The sequence below is a fragment of the Electrophorus electricus genome, chromosome 15 (genome assembly GCF_041902795.1).
Source record: "Electrophorus electricus isolate QZ-2024a chromosome 15, ASM4190279v1, whole genome shotgun sequence".
Lineage (NCBI taxonomy): Eukaryota > Metazoa > Chordata > Actinopteri > Gymnotiformes > Gymnotidae > Electrophorus > Electrophorus electricus.
This window is the reverse complement of record NC_137511.1, coordinates 10,408,356-10,431,182: the sequence shown is the minus strand read 5'-3', so window position 1 is coordinate 10,431,182 and position 22,827 is coordinate 10,408,356. Positions and strand designations below refer to the sequence as shown.

The following is a 22,827-nucleotide window of genomic DNA, read 5'->3' as shown; positions in this document are numbered from 1 at the left end:
GCTATAAAAATTTGCAAGTATGAGTGTGAAGAATCAATGTGCTGGTTTGTTGCTAAATTCACTACCCAAAGAAAAGATAACATAGAAACACAACAAATAATCTAACCCAGTAAGACACAAAGACACAGAGAAAATCCAAGAAATCATAAACAGAGTCAACACAGAACACAGAAACGGGTTCCACACAGTTCAGACTTGTAACAGGCTAAAACAACACTTAAAGGAAGGACCACTTAAATACTGAGACAAGTTGGATGTTAATTAACTCATGGAATTGTCTCATTTAGAACAAATATCAAACATTATTAAAGGAATACATTTGTGAGTAGATTCATATTTTGGTGTGCCATTAATGGTTGTCCTAAAACATTAGGAATGGAACAAGAGTTAACAGGTTGCGCTCCTTAGTTTCGTTTTCGCCACCCCTCATCTGTTCCTTGATTCCGGTCCGTGTTTTTGTTCTCCCTGCTCCCATGTTCATTCTGTTAATAAACTGCCCCCTGCACGTGTATTCTGCCTCTCGCTTGTTCCAAGTGGAAAAGTTACAGAATAACCGACCTAACTAAGAGAATGCAGCAGGAGGGCTTCGGTCCGTCGCATCGTGTTCAGTCCTCTCCGGTTCAGCAACCCTCACGCCACACAACGAGGGACACTGGATTACTCCCTGAGGCAGAGTTGGGTTATATGAAGACTCTGCTCTCCATGCTCAAGGATGGGAAGCCCCTGGTACTGCCCTCTCTTATGGCGACTCCAAGTAAGTATGGTGGGGAGGACAAGTCGATGGGGAGATTCATTACGCAGTGCCGCATCTATCTCCAGTACCTGACCTGCCCTAAACCCCCAGAACTAGTGAAGTTGCTCTTCATAAAGATCTTTCTTCGGGGTAAAGCACTGCCGTGGGCGGAGATAATCTTCCAGCACAGAGCTCAGGAAGCTAGAACGGTGGAAGGTTTCTTCCGGCTGTTAACAGGTCCTGTTCCTGTGCCTGGCATAGTGGATGCTGTCGCAATGAATGTTCCAGGCAGGAGAGACACCACCAGTCCAGGTCCGGGCGCTAGAGATGCCGCCCATCCTTGTCCTGGTCCTGTTCCCGGCGCGAGAGAAGCTGCCAGGCCCGATCCAGTTCCAGCCCCCGGCGTGAGAAACGCTGCCCGGCCGGATCCAGCCCCCAGCGCGAGAGACGCCACCTGTCCTGACCAAGTTCTGGTCCCGGGCACGAGAGACACTGCCCATCCTGGTCCTGTTCCCGGCCTAGTGGTGGCCGCCTGTTTCTGTTGCCAATTTTGTCTAGGTTCCTGTCTATGGCTCCAAGCCTGTTCATGTGAACATAGTGAGACCCGTTACCCTGCCATGTGGCATTGCTACTTCCTTACCTGTCCCAGTGCTTATATCCATGCTTATTGTGTACCTTGTTCCTGTTCCTATGTTGGTCGTACTTGATATACTTTCCTCTGTCTTTGCTTTTGCTTCTGTCCCTGTTCACACGTCTGTGCCTGCTACCAGCATGTCCCCTCTCCTCTCCTGACTCTACACCCACCTCCTGTTCCAGCTGCATTACTAGTCCTGCCCCTGGTCCTGTCCCTTCCTTGGTTGCTCCTTGTGTTTCCCCGTCTGTTTCCGGTCCTGTCTTGTCATCCCTGGCTCCTCCCTTTGGCCCTGTCTCTGCATCGTGTAGCCCTCTGCATCATCTCCGTCTAACCTGAACTCCTGTCTGTTCCTGTGTATAGTCTGGTTCCTCTCCCAGCTACTACTTTGTTGGTTATTTTGGTAAGTTACATTTGTTCTGTCGTGTTTAATTATGCTCGTTGGTTTGCCGTTGCTTTTCCATTTGTTTAGTTTGTGTATCATTTTGCCTCAGTGTTTTCTCCCTGCCCCTGTTATTTTGCCCTCAGTGATTGTGTTTTTCCTCTGTTAATAAACTGCCCCCTGCACAGGCATTCGGCCTCTCGCTTGTTCCAAGTGGAAACGTTACAGTAACTCAGCACTATGAGGCCTTCTTAAGCCAGCAGTATTTGTCCCTTCATCTGTCACTGTAGCTGTCCCTTTAGCTGGCTAATGAGGATTTGGACAAATACAAATTTAAGACAGCATTCTTTTTTTTCTGTAAGTTGTTTTATTATTTTTTTAAATCATTTTACATGGTTACATGGTAAAAGAAGACCATTTTAAAGCAGTCCTCAAATGTTAGATGTACTGAGAACTATTCAGAATGAAATCAATCCCTTCCAAACACTTCAAATTCCCTGCTTCATTGATTTCAAACTTTTTCACAAGATTTTGTTTTTCAGTTATAGTATTACACACTTTATTTCATTTCCAAGCACTGAAACTCCAACACCAGTTTCATCAGCTTTAATGCCAGTACCCAGGAACTTAACTTCTACTCCATCAGCACCAGCTCTTACACCTGTGTCCACTCCCAGACCAGCGGTCATTCTAAGTGGACCAGCTGAAGCTGATGCACTTCCAACCTCAGCCCGTGCCATGGCACTCGCTCCCAGGATATTAGCCTGAGCAGCTGCAGAAGCGTTTGGCCCTTTGGCTTCAGCTTCAAAGAAGCTCCACGCTGCTCCAGCTCGTCCTACTCCAGCTTCAACTACGGCTCCAGCTTTTGGGATGCGTTGTCCTGGTTTGTCAGTAAAGGCATATGCATATGTGTCTGTGTTGGCATACAGTCCTTCAGCATATGCACCTCCTGGCCTGTCATAGTAATCGATCACATCAAGAATGCCCTCAGGGTTGAGATGTGTACCAATATTCGCTTCAAGACCAGCTGAAATTGAGAGTGGACCAGCTGAAATTGTTGCACTTCCAATCCCAGCCTGGGCCACAGCACCCGCACCCAGCAGATTGACCTCAGTTTGGGCAGAAGCATTTGGCCCTTTGGCTTCAATTTGAAAGATGCTCCTCTCTGCTCCAACCCGTCCTACTCCAACCTCAGCTATGGCTCCAGCTTTTGGGACACGTTGTCCTGGTTTGTTGGTAAGGCCATTTTTATATTTGCCAGTGCCAGCATAGTGACAATCACTGCCTGTTTTTCGTGGTCTGCCATAGTTATCGATCACATCAAGAACTGCAATTAAAGAGAATTCAAAACAGGTAAGTAGGGAATACAGTTGTCTGTAAGATTATTTTAAAGCCTTTCTACTGTGGTAGCGGAGACATAGCTGAGTGTTGCCTGTGGAGTGAACAGATTACCAAGGTACACCAGCAGCTCATTAAAACTGGTCATACTTGTGTGTGGTTAATGAATGCCTGCGTTTATGCTTAATTTTGTCTGGTTGTCAGAGCCTGAAAGAGAGTCCACAGAGCCTGTTGTGTAAGAATAAGCAGTGATCACTGAATAAGCAAACCGAAACGCTGCTTGGAATAATGTCCTCTCTCAGATCCTTCCTGACACAGTGGAAGTGATACATCCACTTTCACAGGCATCTGTCAGGATGTACTAACCACTCCCTTGTGCAATACATATATTTTTGTATTTTGTGCATAAACTGTTATCTGTGGTTCTGATGTACTAGCTGATGTACTGGAATTTGTTCCCTTATATTATTAAGAATATCTCTGTGTAGAACTAATAGAGAATAGTACTGCGTTTTTCAAAATTGTGCAGACTAACTCTAGGGGGTGCTGTGTCACTTCTTATTACAGCACTATCAGAAGAACCCTGCTTCTGTGCTACAGGATGGTAACACAGTGCTTAAGGACACATATTGGTCCTTTGGAAAACTAGAATAAATCAATAATAATCAAGAAACTAAATATTAAATATATGTTCATTTATTACCAGACAGTGCTGACAGTCCTGAATTTTCAATTGAAATTAAAAAATATTAGCCCAGTAGAATAATCATTCATGTATTTTTGTCTTTGCAACAAAGCTCTAGCACAGGATATATAAAAGCAAAAAGCATGTTTAACTTCTGTTGCATTACCTTGGCTCATCTTGGGGATGTGGGAAAATAACAACTGGAAAGAAAGTAAACCCATGGAGTATACGTTAGTGTCATTTTTATTTAACTTAGTTTAGCTTTTCCTTGTTTAAAACTTTGTCATTACTTAATATTGAATTTGTTGCTATGCCCATGTCTTAATGAACCCCTTCCATGTTGTAAATCATACTTAATATATTTACAAAGGCAATGCAAAGTTTTATGAGAAGAAACTAAGATCTTTGGTAACATTTACTATAAATCTAGAATACATAATAAATTATATATTCATGTATATAATATATTCTAACCATTCAAATGTAATCGTAGCTACATGTTGAATATTAAACTAAATGGAATATGAAACCTATAAAAGACAGGTTATATCTTTTCATAGACTTAAATTAAAATGTTATTTAAAACTAAAAATTAATTAACAAAATTATTCAAATTGTAAAAACATAAACCATTAACACGGCATGGATCTTACCTGTCTCTTTTGTTTGCTTCAATTCTGAAAAGAGGAACAACAAATGATCCCAATTTATAGGAGTATTAGTACTTCCACATTAATTTTCTTATATTTGCTCTATATATATATATATATATATATATATATATATATATATATATATATATATATATATATATATATATATATATATATATATATATATATATGCTCTCTCTATATATATATGCTCTCTATATATATTTTCTTCTTGCTTTCATGCACATACCAATGTGTGTGCGTGCTGCGTAAAATTTCAAAGTTTAGGAATCAGAGCCCTTTTGAAAACTACCACCTGATCGCTTTGACCAATTGAGAAGCCCTTCGTTTCTCAACACAGATTGTTTTCTCCGGACATCACGAACCATCCAAGCCCTCGTGCTCCCATGACAACCTGCCCTCTCCACTCAAAGAGCCACCTGGACTCAAAATGATCAAATGCTGCTTTCTTTAAGAGGCAAATGTCGAATTATTAGCCCGACTTGATATTTTAAACGTGATGAATGACAAATATCACCGCGCGGCCAGAGATGGCTTCTTGGACTTACTCAAAAAGGCCACGCGTAAAGACCTGAATTCCCCGGACGAGGATGGGATGACTCCGACGTTGTGGGCGGCATACCACGGCAACTTGGATGCTCTCAGACTTGTGGTAGGGCGGGGGTGAGTAGACGTGATTAAACTTAAAAAAACATTTAAAAAAAAAAATAACCTATTGGTTTCTTTCTTTCTTTCTTTCTTTCTTTCTTTCTTTCTTTCTTTCTTTCTTTTTCTTTCTTGTGAATGACAATCATACAAATCTTTAGAAAGAAACAGAAACATAGCTAACGGCAAATAGAAACATACCTAAGTGTAAAGTAAAAATAGCTGTACATATACGCCGATAAAGCTAATCAAAAACGAACACAAATGATATTTTTCATATCGTACATAAAGTAAATCGTTTATTGTAAATATATTTCCTCTGCTATTACAATTTATAAGTTGGAAATGTTTAGACACATTTGTCTCTGTTACTAATGGCATGGACGGCAGCTGGCATGTGATGGTGTCTGCATTTTAATGATTTACTAAAAGATAAAGGCCACTTACCGGTATGTGTAACCCATGAGCCTCCTTTCAAAGTGGGAGTGATACCAGAACATCGCATACAGGTTCTGAAACAAACGTATGGGCACAAAGGCAGGACCTGCAGAGACAAATTTCACCTATATCTTCAGAACAGTATAATATTTTTTTCTCCTATATGAAGCAAAGGTCATATAATCTGCACAATTTTTGCATTACTCAAAGCATTACTGTGATTTATGGTGTAAAAGGACACACAAGTATATCAGCTTATGAACATAAACATATGTAAATAAACCAACAATCATAATATGTAATCTTTAATAAACATAATATTTAAATAAAGTAGTCTTGATTTATACATCATTGCAAATCTTTCTCCATTATCCTTCTCCATATAGACACACATAGACGTCACTAGAGAATATCCTTTCTGGTGATGCTCTGTCAGGTCAGTAATGAAGCCATTTTCAATTTCTGCCTTTTTGTTTTGTTGTCTGGAATATTCCACTTCTTGGCTCTTTGTTGTGACCTAGTCTAGGTTAGGCCATGATATAAAGGGTGGAGTGGAGGCTCTGCCTATTCTTTTTAGTCATCAAGGTGAAATACTGTACACTGAGTTTTGAGGTATTAGATTGGATCTAAGCAGTTGTAACTCTGCTCAGAATTCAACCTCAGAATTCAACCTCAGAATTAATTCTGCTGCTGTTGTCAGTGACATCATCAATAAAGAGGAGGTAAGCTCAGCAATAACCAAACGGTTCAAAACATTTTGGTCTGACACTTTAACATCATGGGACTTGTTTCATATAAAAATTCAAAGTTCTGAAGAAAGAGCTAAAACAACAGTTCAGTAACACAATAGATGACTTAATAATTCAATGCATTACTGACTTCAGAAAGAATGTATATTTTACAGTAATCATGTAGGGAATTTATAAGAGACAAGAAAAGTAATGTTTACAATGTCCTCTCTTGCACACTGTCACGTGTGTGTGTGTCTGTGGGTGGGTGTGTGTGTGTGTGTGAAGGAGAGATAAGTACAAATCTAAAAATATGTGTATCCTGATGTATCAACCAAGGGCATAAACTATCTAAAAATTGAATGGGGTTTAATTCTAAATGCTACGCTCACTGAAAGTCAATCCCTAATCATTTTAGGGTTCTGCTGAAAAACAAAAATGTAAATATATTTACCTAACTGTGCTATAGATTCAGCATAATAAAACATGTCTTCACATGGAGAATGCTAGGCTACAACACCTCTTACCCTATGGTAATGAAATAATTTTTCTGTGGTAGTGTGTGAGCGTAGTTGGCAATTACTCGCATGGGTGTGCGTATGTATATGTGTGGGGGTGTGTATATCTACGTGTCTGTATAGGTCAGTATGAAGCTCGGGGAAACCACTTCTCTTAGCAGTTTTATGGCCATCATTTTAGAATTAATTCATTGATCTCCCTGCCAGCAGCGCAGACAACTGTGAATGTTGGTAAAAGAAATAGAAATAAGAACATCCTCTCTGTCATCTGATCTCTCAGAGATTAAATATGTTCTAGGAATAATAAAATAAAAAATTAGTAATAATTTCAGCAGGTACATTTAAACACATACAGTTCAGTCTGTGAGATATAATTTCATGTTGTTTTGGCTCTGATTTGAATGTCAATGTTTCTCTCTGCCTATCTAGCTATCTATAATATTTACAGATTTGGGGTGTTTTTAACACCTAAAAAGCACCTGACCTTTGACCTCATTAAGAGAAAGTGCAGCTTGTACATCATGATGACATTTGACCTTTCCTTGCCAATATTCAGAGCTGTCAGCAAAATGATATACAGTTCCATTATATTTTACTGCTGGTTACCAAGAGCACTAGGTTTACCTCACAGAGTGCACTGTGGTTGTCGTGTCCTGTTTTTGTATACAGATAAAAAGTGACTATGGGAGGAGCTACTTGTGATTGAATTGCAAATCATTGCAGCATGGTTTATATATAACAGTCATGGAGGTGTGTGTCCTCTTTATAATGACATAAAATCTAATAACAAAGGTACTAGAGAGCTAGGCTTCACATATGGAATGCTCCAGTCAGACTGACCCACTGGTCACTGCACAACTGTTTTGTGAAACACTGTTATGCATCCACCACAGTGGTGAGATAAACAAAACAGGTGGTCCACTGATACCCTACACACAGTCAAGCATTTGAAGAAAATGTGAAACCCATAACTCATTATGAAACAAAATAATTTTTTAAGGATTATATATATTAAATAAAAATGTCTTTCTTAGGTATGCATGGAACGGCCAAAATGCCTAAAAAGTAATAGATTATGCATCACACACTCATAGATATCATAGATTTAATAAGAACATTTTCCCAGTAACATGGTGTTATATGTGATGCTGTTAGCAAGAGTCTCTTGCACGTGGCTAGACTCATAACATTATTGTCCTGAGATTTGAGTTTTAATATACGTATATATCAGTCATTACACTCTAGACACAGTTTGGCATCTTGGGTTTAAGTATAGCGGCAGCGGGATCAGATGACAGACTTAAATTCTGTCCATTGGATCACTGTGCCTTAGGGCTATGCAGTAAATGAAAGAATCTGAACAAACATCAGACATCTCTCCCAAGCGCACTCTGTATGGCAGCCCTGTGTTTACCTATGTCCCTCCAAATATACAATTCTGGTCACCAGCACCCCACAGTGCCCAAAAAAAACACTGCATGACATGCATATTAAAATTTGTAAAATTGCAGCCAGCATTCTTGATGTTTTACTTCATAATGAAACAGCCTGTTTCCCAAGTTCTACTGAATATACTAAACCGCCACACCTATATTCAACATAAATAGTTTGAAGTTGTTTAATAAATGTTTCAAAATGGGATTATGTTACAACAGCATCTTTAAACATCTTTTAAGTGTGTATTTGTGTGTGTGTGTGTGTGTGTGTGTGTGTGTGTGTGTGTGTGTGTGTGTGTGTGTGTGTGTGTGTGCACGCGCACACATGATTCTAATAGGTCCTGGCGTCTCATGTTTAATTGTGTGAGAGTCAGGTTACCTTTACTCCTAACTGCACATCATTTCCAGATGCACATGCAATCAAAGCAGATCATACTAGGCTAAACTGGACAATAAATCAATTTGTCACCAACCCTCACTCCTGAAAAGGGTAGTTCCAGTCCAGATCTCCACTCCAGATCTGGTTTATCAAGTTCACTGTTGGTGCTGGATTAAGTGTGTGTGAGGGACTGTCAGAAAGGTATAGCAGATCTCCAGGAGGAGTAGAGCTGTAGAGCAATGTTCAAAACAGTATATACTGCACTAATCTGAAAAAATACAATATACATTGAACTAACCCTAACTCTCCAAATAATACAGTGTATACTGTGGCGATTCTGGCTCTCTATACAATGTATAATCTAATCAATGTATAAACTAATTTTAATGCTCAAAATATTGCAATATGCTCTATACTAATTTTATAAATACTACTTTATATTAACCCTAACCCATTACGTGCTAAGTACTAAACCATATATAAACTAACCTAAGCCTTCTATATACTAATACTATAGTGTACAGTATACTGAACTAATTCCAAGGATCCGAATAGTACAGTCCTGTTGTAATCCTAGTACTCTACCCTATTTTAATGATACTGTAATTCTAATACTCTGAATAATATAGTATGATCTCAACTAAGCACAAACCCTTAGCTGCAGCTGGCTCAGGCAGTGGGGCAAGCAGGTTCAGCTAAAACTGCCCTACCTGACTTGAGTATTAAATATGCCCTTTTAACAGTCAATATCAGATAATCGATATATAATGTATTCCTTTTCTTTTCAACACTTTCTCTGTCTCAGAGGAGATCCAGATAAGTGTGACATCTGGGGAAACACTGCTCTACATGTGGCTGCTGCTAACGGCCATCTGAACTGTCTGTCTTTCCTGATTTCATTCGGCGCCAACGTGTGGTGTCTGGACAACGACTACCACACTCCCCTAGACATGGCTGCCACCCGTGGCCACATGGACTGCGTTCGTTACTTGGACTCCATCGTCGCCAAGCAGATGACCCTTAACCCCAAACTGGTGACCAAGCTGAAGGAGCGCGCAGTCCGCACCGCAGAGCGTCGCATTAAAGCCTGCACCAAACTGCAGCACAAGCACCAGCTGCACATGGAGAAGCGCTTCCTGAAAGAGGCAGTTGCCATGGATATACCCGATGCCACAAGCTTATCCAGCTCCAACAGCTGCTTGAGCAACAAGAGCCCACAGTTCAGCAATGTTTACTCCAGTGTCAGCTCCAGACAGGTACACGCTAGTGACACTAATACTCTTACTTAAACTCATATACCCACCATGACTAGCTTCACACAGGAACACACAGGCACACACTACTGCTGACGACACACTGGTATACACGCACACACCTCCTTGCGTTCACCTGCTGCCACCTTTTTACCTCCCTGCAGGCAACACTGCACTTCACAGCTAAGGCAAAGACGATGATCCAGAAATGTCTAGAGAGGAAGACACAGGGTGATAGCACTTTTAAAATCTCGGAGGATGGCCGCAAAACCGTGCATTCCCTGTCTGGCCTGCAGCTGGGCAGCGATGTGTTGTTCCTGAGGCAGGGCCCGGCTAGTCACCAACACGTCCGGAACATGTTCGACCTGGACGGGATGGCTGATGATGATGATGATGATGCAGACACAGTTTTACGTGCTCTGAGTGAACCAGGGCTGTATGATACCACCTACTCAGAGGTCTACGAAGACTCCAGCCAAGATTCCCTGTTCTCCCGACCAGGCCTCGGAATGCTAGTCTTCCGGCGGAGGTACGATGGAGAGGGAATGTTAAGCAGCCAGGATGAGTTGTACAGCAAGGTGGGCAGCAAGCCGGTGGGGCACGTATCAAACGTGCACCTACAAGGCCGACTGCCTCCATCACCCAGCCCAGGAAGCTTAGCAAGCCTACAGGACAGAAACCTACAGGTAAACACACAAACGTAACTGAGTGAGTGTTTATGTGTTTGTTTGTGCATGTGTGTGTGTGTGTGTTTGTGTGTGTGTGTGTGTGTGTGTTAATGATTACAGGGGTTTGCAAAAGTAAGCTTTGACCATGTGTTTCTGTACTATTTTTCATCCAAAGACTTTGGTTTTCCTGGATTTCCATGCAATCAACAGAATCTCTTTTTTCTCCCATGGTAGGAAGTAGCTTGTAGAGAACAGTACTGTCATATGCCATGAGAGTAAAGACCAACCATTCCCACTTGAAACAGGTTACAGGTCAAATTTGAGATTAACTGAGGTGAATTACAGAATTTATGCTTGGAAAAAATTCAAGATTCTGAGTATTCAATAAGACCAGGGCCCATATAGCAATGATGATGCTGATATATGATGATGGTGTGAATGTGTCCTACAGGATTTACCATGGGATGATGACGATCTTGGCCTAGAGGATGATGTTGTCGAGCTGCAATATTCCTCAGCTGCTCTGGAGGTGTTCCTAGCAGCCCAGAGTCTGAGTGACTACTTCTCCATGTTCCTGCGAGAGCATATGGACCTGGAGAACCTGCTGCTGTGCTCTGAAGCTGACCTGGCCGCCATTCACATCCCCCTCGGCCCCCGCAAATGCCTTATAGAGGCCTGCAGAAGACGTAGCCACACACTGCAGCAAGCAGGGGCCATGCATGACACTGAACTCTGAGCAGGTGTGTGTCTGTGTTTGTATGTGTGTGTGCATACACACATTAACATGTCTATATAAGGTGTTTGCATGTGTGTGTACTGTATGTATGCATTTGTATATGTGATCACACCTATGGTCATGGGTGTGTGTATGTATGTGCTCACACATATGTTTATGCGTGTGGGTGATATTTATATGTGTCGATGTGTTCATGTGTATGCATATAGGTGTGCCACTGCCTGTGCATAGTCTATTTACCTGTACATATTTATTTACATGCAGAAACATTTTTGTTACCTTTTCAGGGACCTGCTGGTTAATAAGAGAATGGCAGTGAAGAAAATGTAAAGCCCCCTTCATGAGTGTAGATGAGAATGATTCTCAGCACATACACACACACACACACACAGACACAAACAGGATGCTCATACAATCACTTGATTCCCAAGGAGTACATGTAGTGTTATAGTGATGAATGTGCAAGTCGCTTGGATTAAAGCACCTGCCAATATTTGTAAATGTAAGACAGACACGCCATTTGGAGAGTTACTTGTTTTTCTAGCTGGGACAGTGTTTTGCCAGTTATGTATGAAATCTAGCCTGCGGCCATTTTCTTCTAAAGAAGAATGCTCTGTGTATCATGTATCTGCATTGGAGATTCAAGTAATATTGTTCCCAGGTTTAATATTGTTCATCAAATGTACTGTGATAATTTTGATGTTGTTATGAGTTATTCTCTCTATGTGGAAGGGTTAGATTATGTAGTATTGTTTATTATGATAAAACTATCTCTGTGCCAAAATGACTGTGTAGGAAACAGCACTGCATGTTTGTAGTAAATGCACTTTTTATTCACTAAGTTCACTTTCCAAACATGCATGAGTGTAATAAAAAGAGTGAAATTTGACATGTAATGATTTACTTCTTATTTTTTTTAAAAGGTATGCTGATATGATGATGATAGGGATTTCTGTAGAGCTTAGAGAGCAGCTGCTCCTGCTACTGATGATGATGATGATGTTGATCATGATGATGATGGTGGTGGTGGTGATGGTGGTGATGATGATGATGATGTGGTGGTGGTGATGATGATGATGATGGTGGTGGTGATCATGGTGATGACGATAATGATGATGATGGTGGTGGTGGTGATGATAGTGGTGGTGGTTGTGGTGGTGGTGATGATGATGATGATGATGACGATGATGATGATGGTGGTGATGATGATGATGATGATGGTGATGTGATAATGATGATGGTGGTGGTGGTGATGATGATGACAATGATGATGATGGTGGTGGTGGTGATGATGGTGGTGATGATGATGGTGATGTGGTGATAATGATGGTGGTGGTGGTGGTGGTGATAATGGTGACGATAATGATGGTGATATCAGCATGTTTATCAAAGGCAAGTACTAAACTTCCAATAGAAATACAGATTATGATTTTATTTTTTCTTTCTTTCTTTCTTTCTTTCTTTCTTTCTTTCTTTCTTTCTTTCTTTTCAACATGTCACCTAGTGTCTGTCATAGACAGTTCTCAGTATCTTATGATGGTGGAGCTCCTGAAATGCTATAACTGTGAAGGTTAATGCCAGCCTTCCTCTGTGTCTGATTAAGCACTGCTCTTGCACTCTGAGTGCTTTAGAGGATTGGATAACTACCTGTCCTGCCTGCTTATTGCCTACTGGTGCTCCTGAAGACCCCAAACAGTTCTGTGTAAAAACAGGGCCCAAGTCAGTCAAGCTGCTGCAGAGTGTCACCGTATTGCTTTTGTGTGTTTGAGCTTGTTTGTATTGCCATTTGGCCATGTTGTTTGCTTTCTGACAGATGTGAGTTTTGGTATGTGTTAATTCCTGACTGTTGTGACACTTAGGGATGCTACTTAGGGATATTGTGAACTCATCAGAAGGAAGAAATAAGCATTCACTTTGCAAAACAGGAGGTGCACAGGCACGCATGCAATATGAAAATATGAAACCCATAACTGAGTAAGCATGCACATTCTTAAGGATTATATAAATAAATTAAATAACATTTATTTTCTTTCTCATTCCTTCCTTTGAATCCTTTTTTTCATCTCACATAACTTAATCTTGGAGCTGCTATGTCTCCATCACAAATAAACAGCCATGTTGAAGGCTCACAGGCAGCACCACATAAAGGGTTGGAGGCTGTTTTTTCCCCATTCAGTGATAGAGCTTGAGCTTCACCAATGGAACCAAATTTGTGTCAGGGGTGTCTTCCAACAGGTACACCATAGCATGTGGAGCCCCCCAAGGGCCCACACATTCCTGTTTACAGTTTGGTTGACACACTCATTCAGCAGCATCTGCCAATACAACAGGCTCACCAAGATTAACCAGAGTTATCCTTCATACTGGGAGACATGGGCAGGATATGGATTGCTCAGGGAAGTTCCATAATGGAAAGTACAGTACAGGGCAGTACTAGTACAGTACAGTACTAGGCCTCATTAACATTTACTCATGGGGGAAAACATGGGGCTCAACTAGGCTATAAAAATAACCAATTACCACAAATTATCAGAATATACTGTGGTCTTAATGCAACTTCTAAATGCAGTGAACAAACCATTACATATTTAGCAATCAATCAAAGTTGATTTATATAGTGTTTTTTACATCAGCCGTTATCACAAGGCAGCTTTACATATGTCCAGGTCCAAGCCCCCAGTAAGGAAGCCAGAGGTTAGGAAAAATTCAGAGGAAGAAACTTCAGTAGGAACTAAGACTCAAAAGAGGAACCCATCCTTCTCTGAACAACACTGGATAGCATAATGATATGAAAAATATCAACAGAAATAATCAATTATAATCCATGAAAACAGAAAAACACAAGAGAAGGACAAAAGCAGCGGAATTATACTGACAGTACATGCACTCCCTGGAAACTGAACCTTCGTGTTGGTGTTACTAGTACCTGGCTCTATCAGGTGAACTACAGAGGTATTTGTTTCCCTGGTTTTACAGATTTAGTTTAATCCCTTTGCCAATACTCAAACCATTTAATTGTATTTAGTGGTGTTTACAACTGGACAGTAATTGTTAATTGATGGCCAAAATGCATTTGGTTACACTGAAGCTTATTTTGCTCTGTTTATACTGCTCTGAGTTAGGATAATTCAGAGTATAGCAATCTTAACCATTCTGCAGAATCTGATGTGATTGAGTTGTCACTACTTGTCTGGAACTTACTATAAAATGTTTTTTTCAAGTGAGTGTCAACATCTTTCCTATGTTTACTTTTCAGTGGGCCTATCAGCTGTGGTGTCAGTATTTCTAGGTGTTCCTTTTATTTGTTTGTACTTTGGAGTGTGCAGAGGTCAGGGTTAGAGATATAGCACAGCCTGCGTGTGCGACCCTCAATTTCTGTTCTCTCATACTCTCCCCTGTCTCAGTCTTTTCTGTCATATTCTCTCCTGTCTTAGTCTCTTCTGTTGTACTCTCATGCCTCACTCCCTTTTGTCCCACAAGTGAAAATGGAGAGAAAAAGGGAGGGAGGAGACAAAGTCTTTAGCAGCGACTACTGTGTGTGTGAGTTGGAGAGAGAGAGAGAGAGAAAGAGAGACAGAGAGAGAGAGAGAGAGAGAGAGAGAAGACAGAGAAAGAGAGAAAGCAGTTCAAGATGCCTGTTGGCTCTCATGACATTGTAGATGTTTTTGTGAGCCACATAGCTGTGGGAAGGAGGAGACAGCAGGATGATAGGAGTGGTGAAGGGTGCAGCAATACAGCAGTGAAAGAGGGAGGGAGGGAGGGAGGGAGGGAGAGGAAGAGAGCAAGAGGTAGGGCTCTATTTCAGATGTGCGTCAGTCTAAAACATGTATAGAAAACTGGTCACTGTGAGCATGCACAGGACATCTCTTAAACGTGCGTGCATGTGCATACGTGTGTGTATGTCTGTGTGTGTGTGTGTAAAAGACGATTCCCTATCACAGCAGCATGCAGAGCCTCCCAGAGGAATGGAGAGAGAATGAGAACACTGACCCAGCCTTAAGCAATGGGTCCGACAAGAGCTGCAGTGAAGCTAGAGCTCTCGCCAAGGAGTTGGATGAGCAGAAAGAGGAGGAGAAAGAGTCCCTAATGATGGAACTTACACGGCTGGTCCAGAAAACAGTGAGAGAGAGCAGCTGGTGGGAGCAGAGAGGAGTCGACTGCACCATTCTGGCTGTGGCTTTCATTAGCCTGCCTGCAGGTAACACACACATCCACACGCTCTCTCTTTCTCTCCCTCTCTCTCTCTCTCTGTCTCTCTCTCTCTCTCTCTCTCTCTCTCTCTCTCTCTCTCTCTCTCTCTCACACACACACACACACACACACACACACACACACACACACACACACACTTATGTTGTAATATGTTTCAATCTGTCCTGTTGACAAACATTTCAGTTAAAGTGTTACAGAGGTTGTTAATGAAAAAGAACCACAATCATGTATGTAGCATATAGTACATGTTACATGGTGTTTCACTAGCTGCATGACTGGTTGCATTTGTGGTGTTACAACAATGAATGTGTGTGTGGTTTTTTTTGTTGTTGTTTGTTTTGTTGGTTTGTGTATGTGTGTGTGTGTTTGTGTGTGTGTGTGTGTGTGTGTGTGTGTGTTTGTGTTCGTGTGTGTGTGTGTGTGTGTGTGTGTGTGTGTGTGTGTGTGTGTGTGTGTGTGTGTGTGTGTGTGTGTGACTGTGCCATTCTGTTTACACAGCTTCTTTTTTAAGAAACACTCAAGACAGAACTTATCAGATACACCATATACACATTCACACCACACATACATTGTAATACACACACACTGTGCATACTCTGTAAAAGACCACACACATATGTTAATATATATACCATTCACACTAGGATACAAAAATATGTAGACACATCACATATATGGAAGATTAAAAATGCCTGATACAGCTGTTTCCTGTACCCTGTAAAGCAAATCATTTTATAAGTAGCATTGTTAATCTCCACTGTACAGAGGAATGCATTTATATTCTTTTTTAACAGTAAGGCAGAGCAAGGCAAGGCAAGTTTATTTGTATAACTTTTCATACACATTCGGATTTCAGTCCATGCTAATAAACACATTCTTCAATGCTAAATTTGTACATCAATTATAGTTTCATTAACATTACTCTACCACAAGTGATTGGACATTGGTTTCATTTAATTTGCCTTTCACTGTATGCTTAACCTGTGGGGTTTTAGGAAAACCTGGGCATGGCACAGACAGAAATACGATGGTGTATTGGACTGTGCTGAGAGAGGCAAATGCTGTGACTGCTTCGACCCCAATTAGAGGGTTAGATTGTATTTCAAAGCAACACAGAGGATGAATTTAATTTATGAAAGGCAAAGTCACCCTGGTTATGTTTCAGTGAGTGCAAAAGTAAAATGCAAAACTACATTTTGGTTTTAGTTGTGGAACAATGGCTGCATAGAATTCATAACAGATCAGACTTTCAGCAGATCGGTAGTAAACACACATTTCAAAATGTTTACTTTTGGGTATTGTTTTTTAAATATGTGTTTTACACACACTATAAAGCACCTACATACCACACACACACACACACACACACACACACACACACACAACCTAATTAGGGACTTAAACCTAATCCCTAATCTTAGGTCTTAAAGTGGGTGTGCCCTCTGAATCTGTTATTGTTATAGTTTATCTGCCATCTTTCTTTAATTTTTTGGTGTTTGTATTTTAGGTTTGAGATTTTATGCTTCGGTCTATGAGTGCGCTTGTGTGTGTGTGTGTGTGTGCTCTTTTCCTCTTTTCAGTTTCTCTGATTGTGATATTGCACCAATACAGGGGTGTCCAAGTTCTGAATTAATCTCTGATCAGATCAAACAGATTTCTTATGGGAGAAGTATGGAAGGTGGCTTTTACAAGATCAGGGCTGACTGTGTTGATAAAACACTGTATGGGAAAAGCTTGCCAATGTAATATTTTTGGGGTTTTTTTAAAGTTCAAATCCTCCACATTTTTATACTGATTCCCCACAAAGTCCTAGAAAGAGCGTATGGAACTTTTTTGGGGTTTTTTTCACATTTAGCAATAGCTTGTGAGTAATCTACGGTAAAATAAAAAGAAACACATCCTACATGAAAGACCACCTCCCTCACAGGTACCCCACACAAAAGAAATGGTGTACGACTACAATTATCAGCATACAAAAAGTGTCCTCTCTCATCTCTTTCTCCTTCTCCCTTTGCCTCCCTCTCCATCTGTTTTTGGCTCTCTCTCTCTCTCTCTCTCTCTCTCTCTCTCTCTCTCTCTCTCTCTCAGCATTCTGGCTGCTGGCTTCATGTCAGGTGCTGTATTTCACATTGGGGTTGTTGGCAATGGGTGTGGCTCACACTGTCATTACGGTGAAGGGCACACACCTGGCAAGTCACGGAGCTCTGAGCGAGTCTCTGGCCTGGAGACACTTCTGGGCCATCTTCTTCATTGAGGTAAGAAGTGCACACAGACTTCCGTGCACTGATGGGCTTTGTCTGACTTTCATGGTGACCTTTGTATTGTAATTATGCTCATGGTGTGGTGCAGTGAAACTGATCTTTCTGAAATTCATTTGAATTGAGATATTCATTTGAAATGTAAATGTATCCAGTTTACATTGTTCCTGGTTCTTTGTCCACTCACACCCCCACTTTTTTTGATATCTAAATACACATATATAAACCCCTACGTAAACACACACACATACCACAGACAGCTACACACACAACACCATAAGTTGTTCAGCTATGTCACTGTCATGGTACTGAAAGTTCAGCCAGGGCTGAACTACAAAGAGAAAAAGGGAAAGTTTATGTGTGTATGCGTGTGTGTGTGTGTGTGTGTGTGTGTGTGTGTGTGTGTGTGTGTGTGTGTGTGTGTGTGTGTGTGTGTGTGTGTGTGTGCGCGTGTACATGTGCTCACTCACAGGTGTGTGGATCATTCACTGCGAGGGCAGGTGTGAGAGCGCATGTTAAAATGCACCATGCACACACCAATGTGATCGGTCTAGGGGACTCCAGCACATGGAAGGTGCCCTTCCTTCCCCGCAGTGTCTATCTGTTCATCGCTCCACTCGCTCTGCCCATCATCACCCCGATAGTCGCCATGAGTAAGGCCTCACTGACAAACACACAGAGTAAAGATACTGGACTCCATGAATATCTTAATGCTTAGCATCTGTATAATGCATAACAGAGTGCATTACAAAGGATTATAATGTTTCCTTCAGCTTCAAACAAACTTGAACTTTGGTTAACCCAACCACAACATAAAGAGAGATAACAATTAAATACACTTCTAATACTGCACTGCTTTCCTGATTTTTCCTTGTGTGTGTGTGTGTGTGTGTGTGTGTGTGTGTGTGTTGTAGAACAACTGAAGGGCCAGCCTCTCTGGGTAGCAGTGCGTACAGTGGTGTGTGTCTGTGTGGGTGTGTGTGCACAGTACATGCTCCTGTGCTGTGTGTCAGGCCTGGAATGTTCCTCAGCCTTGCTGGTTATGTTGTTGAGCAGAGCCATGTTCTCTGTGCCCTACATCCATGTCAATATCTTTCAGGTGAGGTATACACACACCTTTAGTCCTTGGCACCTACACACTGGTAGCTGATATAAGCCCTGGTAGACTCAGGAGTTTAGTGTGTAGTATTGGTATCTTCTAAATAAAAAAGAGCTATAAAATAGGGGGTTCTTCTGTTAAATTATGATCATATGAAATTGTGTCAATTGTGTCAATAACTACTTTTCCCAATAAGTATGACATGCTTTTAAGAAGAAAAAACAATGTAAACATTTTTACCCCTCAAAGAGTTCTATGCTGGTTATAGTAAGGATTATTTATGAGATCAATGCCCTTCTGAAGGAAATGAAGTACCTTAGTATTTTGTACCTTAAGATTACCCTGAAGGAACAGGTAGAAATCGTTCTGCAAAAATAAGACGCAGCCAGACACAAATCAGGCAACTTTTGTAAAATTAGCTGTGAGAGATGTGTTTGGGGCATTTTAGACAAAGTTTTATAAAATATGAAAAACAGATTACTCCAAATGCACATTCAGTTTTTTCAAGTCCACACATTTCTCTCTCTCGCTCTCTCTCGCTCTCTCTCTCTCTCTCTCTCTCTCTCTCTCTCTCTCTCTCTCTGCTCTTAAAGGTGCTTTGTTTTCTGCTGGCTCTCTGAAGTTCAGGGTCAAGTGTTAACTGTGCTCCAAATTCACAGGGTTCATTTAAAAGATCAGCAGGAAAAAAACAGAAAAGAACAGTTCATCCACAGCTTTCCCATCTGGAAACTACATGCCATGCCTTTTATCATCTCTGCTGATCCTGTGTGGTATTTGTGTCAGCTTGTGCTGATTCTATAGCGTCTTTGTGCCACTCTGAAGCTATTCAGAATGCAGCCAATGGTTCTTATTATGGAGGCAAAATCCTTTCAGTGCTTTAGCTTTTTTTATTTGTGTTAATATATTTTGTGTTTATGTGTATTGTTGTATTGAATATCTTTGGTGTGTGTGTGTAATAGTATATGGATCCTATGAATCATCAGTGAATAGTGTGTTTTAGCTTATCTAACAAGGGGTTTTCTTTTTACACATTTCACATATTTTTTCACACACACATTTGTGAAAAAACGGCCATCAGTTGCTGACCAATCCATGTGCTTGTTTGTTTGTTTGTATGTGTTTGTTGGCTGCAGCACATAGGTTTACCAATGTTCTCTCTGACACGGCGGCCCAAGCGCATCTATCAGATGAGCCACGGTGTGTTGAACCTGCCCCGCAACCCACTGCTGGACTGGATGTTTGGCCACTCGCTCATCAACTGCCATGTGGAGCACCACTTGTTCCCCACCCTCTCTGACAACATGTGCCTAAAGGTAGACATACACATACTCACACTTGCAGTCTCACACTCACTCACACACACACACACATACACACACACACACACACACACACTCACAGTTATTTGAATACAAGGTAAGGAATTCAAATGTTGTGTTGTTAGAAGCATGTTAGACCTCTGTTTATCACTGTTTCCATTGCACAGTGGGGCTTTTCATAAGCAGAATAAACTTAAGATGAAGCAATGATGCTATGCTCAAAAACACAAGTACACACATTTACACCCCTTTTTATATAGCCCCTTGCAGTGAATCAAACGTTATGGGACACATTTAAAAATCCTATACAAAACCGCTATATTCAATAATACAGATTCTTTGCAATTACTGCATGCGGTCCATGAACCATAAACATGACAAACACTAGGAATCTTCACCGGGAATGCTATTTTTAGTTTTTAGTTCTTTTAGGGTGTTTACCACCTCCCATAATCAGATTTTTGTGAGACTCAGAAAATAGAAATATCATTACATGTTTATTAAACAATAACACTCTACATTTTATTTACTGATTTCTATATTTAAAAGTATGGCTTATATGGGAGCCAAACTGAGACGAAGTGTTTTCCAGTACGCTATTCACAGCAAAAATGATGATAAAGGAAAGGATTTAGAACACTGCTTTTTAAACGTACAGTAACACAGATGCTCTAACCATAGCTGCACTGCACACTGCACACAGTAACATGGGACTTATCTATTGAGGCTGTTATCAGTTCAAAGGAATTCACTGCCACTGAGATGCTTCCAATGTATTTAATTGATAAACTGTAGACACTGGTTTCACATTCATTGTTTGCTTTAACAGTGGCTTGTAATATACATTATATGATGTCTCAAAAATTCAGCATATCATTTGTTCAAATATATCTAAGTTCAACACAATTCTGGTTCAGTGTATAACAGAGGCAAATTCTCTTTTTTTACTTTCATCACTTGACCACTGTAACAGTCAGTGACTTTCAATAATCAATCTCCCTCTCTCTCTCTCTCTCTCTCTCTCTCTCTCTCACACACACACACACACACACACACACACACACACATACTGCTGGAGCAAAATGGACTTCTGTATAAGTTACCTTCATGTGTAATTTTCTCTTTCAGTCTGTCACTCTCTCTCTCTCTCTCTCTCTCTCTCTCTCTCTCTCTCTCACACACACACACACACACACACACACACACACACACACATACTGCTGGAGCAAAATGGACTTCTGTATAAGTTACCTTCATGTGTAATTTTCTCTTTCAGTCTGTCACTCTCTCTCTCTCTCTCTCTCTCTATCTTTTTCTGCAGGTGAAGCCAATAGTTTCTCAGTATCTGAAGGCAAAGTCATTGCCCTATCAGGAGGACAGCTATCTCGCCCGACTTTACCTTTTCTTCCATAAATACCAGGAGTTGATGGTGTTTGCTCCACCCATCACCGAGTTGGTGGGGGTGCAGTGAGGAGACAAATAACACCTCGCTTCCAGAACTTTCCCGTAGAAAAAAGGTCTAATTTTGCATCCAGTCACAATAAAGTTTCACACATTGTTTCTAACACTCACTAAAGAATTAGCTGCTTCTTTACAGAGCTTCTAATATTTGTAGATATGTCTTACTAGTAATAGCCAGGGTGTGCATGTGTGTGTGCGTATGTATGCATGCAGAGGTGTTTGTTAGGATGTGTGTTTCAGTTGGGTTTCTGTTCAGGACTAAGGGGCAGGACAGATTGGCTATAGAGACTCCTCATGTTTCTGCTTTCTCCACCAAACTCCCTCCACTCAGCTCTTGTCCAGGCTCCCAGCAGCACACCTGAAGGTACACATTAGCCTTAGAACAGGAGAGGCTATTTCAAATTACAGTGAGAATCATAATGTATATGGCACCCCACAGTTAAATTCATTTGCCAATAATCATTTAATATTTTGTCTTTCTATAATTGATTGTTTTTACAAGAAGGCCTGCAGATACACAGCAGAGGTGGCATATTCCTTTCAGCTTAGATCTGTGCTGTAACTGTATCAGATCCAGACAGTTTTGTTCGCATAACTATAGATCAGGGCACTACTCAAGAGAAACAATGTGCATGCACAAGCTGCTGGTCATAACAAGAGCCCAAACTGAACAAATCAACAGAAACAAACACACGCATGTAGTTGTAAAGGCCAGTGAACATCCACACACCCTACTGGAGAGCTACCACTTGAATTATGTTCTATCACACCTAATAATACACCTGATAATCAGTTAATCAATTAGTTGAATTAACTGATTGAAATGTTTCCAAAATGGTGGATCTACAGAAGATGGGTGGGAGTTGATAGCTATAGGTGAGACTATGACAGTGATGAAGCAAGCAGAGGAAGATCTGAGTTGACTGGTAGAACACTGGTCACACAAGCTCAGCCTGCAGCACCTAATTTATATGACTGGCAATAAAATATGTGTATGTGTGTGTTCTTGAGATTGTATCTATACAAGGCAGCTATTTTAAATCAATGCATAATTATTTGCCATTCTATAAGGGCTCCTAGGCATATAGTGTATAGTGATTACCATTCAGCTGAAAATAAAATATGTATCTTAAACAGTAGTTATATAATATTGTACCACTCTTGTACTAGCAGGTGGCAGCAATAAACTTTCTGTGTGTATTCTCTGTGTGTTCTTGAAATCACTGGTGAGGTA

At 40.8% G+C, this 22,827-nt stretch overlaps 3 protein-coding genes and 1 long non-coding RNA gene across 5 annotated transcripts; 3 read left to right on the top strand and 1 right to left on the bottom strand.

Moving 5' to 3' along the window:
* Positions 1–614: 614 nt before the first annotated feature.
* LOC145651283 (uncharacterized) lies at positions 615–1,937 on the top strand. Its single transcript, XR_014117147.1, has 2 exons — positions 615–754; positions 995–1,937. It is a non-coding gene; the product is annotated as an uncharacterized LOC145651283 (long non-coding RNA).
* Positions 1,445–6,431, bottom strand: LOC118242447 (uncharacterized). The gene is made up of 5 exons (XM_081697291.1): positions 5,536–6,431; positions 4,739–5,125; positions 4,423–4,446; positions 3,936–3,969; positions 1,445–3,073 (listed from the first exon to the last, which is right to left on the bottom strand). The coding sequence occupies exons 4-5, from the start codon at positions 3,943–3,945 to the stop codon at positions 2,289–2,291; spliced, it is 795 nt and encodes a 264-aa protein (XP_081553417.1). The 5' UTR covers positions 3,946–3,969; positions 4,423–4,446; positions 4,739–5,125; positions 5,536–6,431; the 3' UTR covers positions 1,445–2,288.
* On the top strand, positions 4,943–15,322 carry ush1gb (Usher syndrome 1Gb (autosomal recessive)). Its single transcript, XM_035533822.2, has 5 exons — positions 4,943–5,106; positions 9,393–9,843; positions 10,005–10,526; positions 10,960–11,248; positions 15,186–15,322. The coding sequence occupies exons 1-4, from the start codon at positions 4,943–4,945 to the stop codon at positions 11,242–11,244; spliced, it is 1,422 nt and encodes a 473-aa protein (XP_035389715.1). The 3' UTR covers positions 11,245–11,248; positions 15,186–15,322.
* Positions 15,066–22,787, top strand: fads6 (fatty acid desaturase 6). Of its 2 annotated transcripts, none has more exons than XM_081697288.1 (6): positions 15,066–15,442; positions 17,545–17,711; positions 18,187–18,367; positions 18,629–18,813; positions 19,947–20,126; positions 21,409–22,787. In XM_081697288.1, the coding sequence occupies exons 1-6, from the start codon at positions 15,190–15,192 to the stop codon at positions 21,601–21,603; spliced, it is 1,161 nt and encodes a 386-aa protein (XP_081553414.1). In that variant the 5' UTR covers positions 15,066–15,189; the 3' UTR covers positions 21,604–22,787. The 2 variants fall into 2 exon arrangements, with proteins under 2 accessions (XP_081553414.1, XP_026887503.2); XM_027031702.3 differs by having other exon boundaries at positions 15,068–15,442; positions 21,454–22,787.
* Positions 22,788–22,827: the final 40 nt, after the last annotated feature.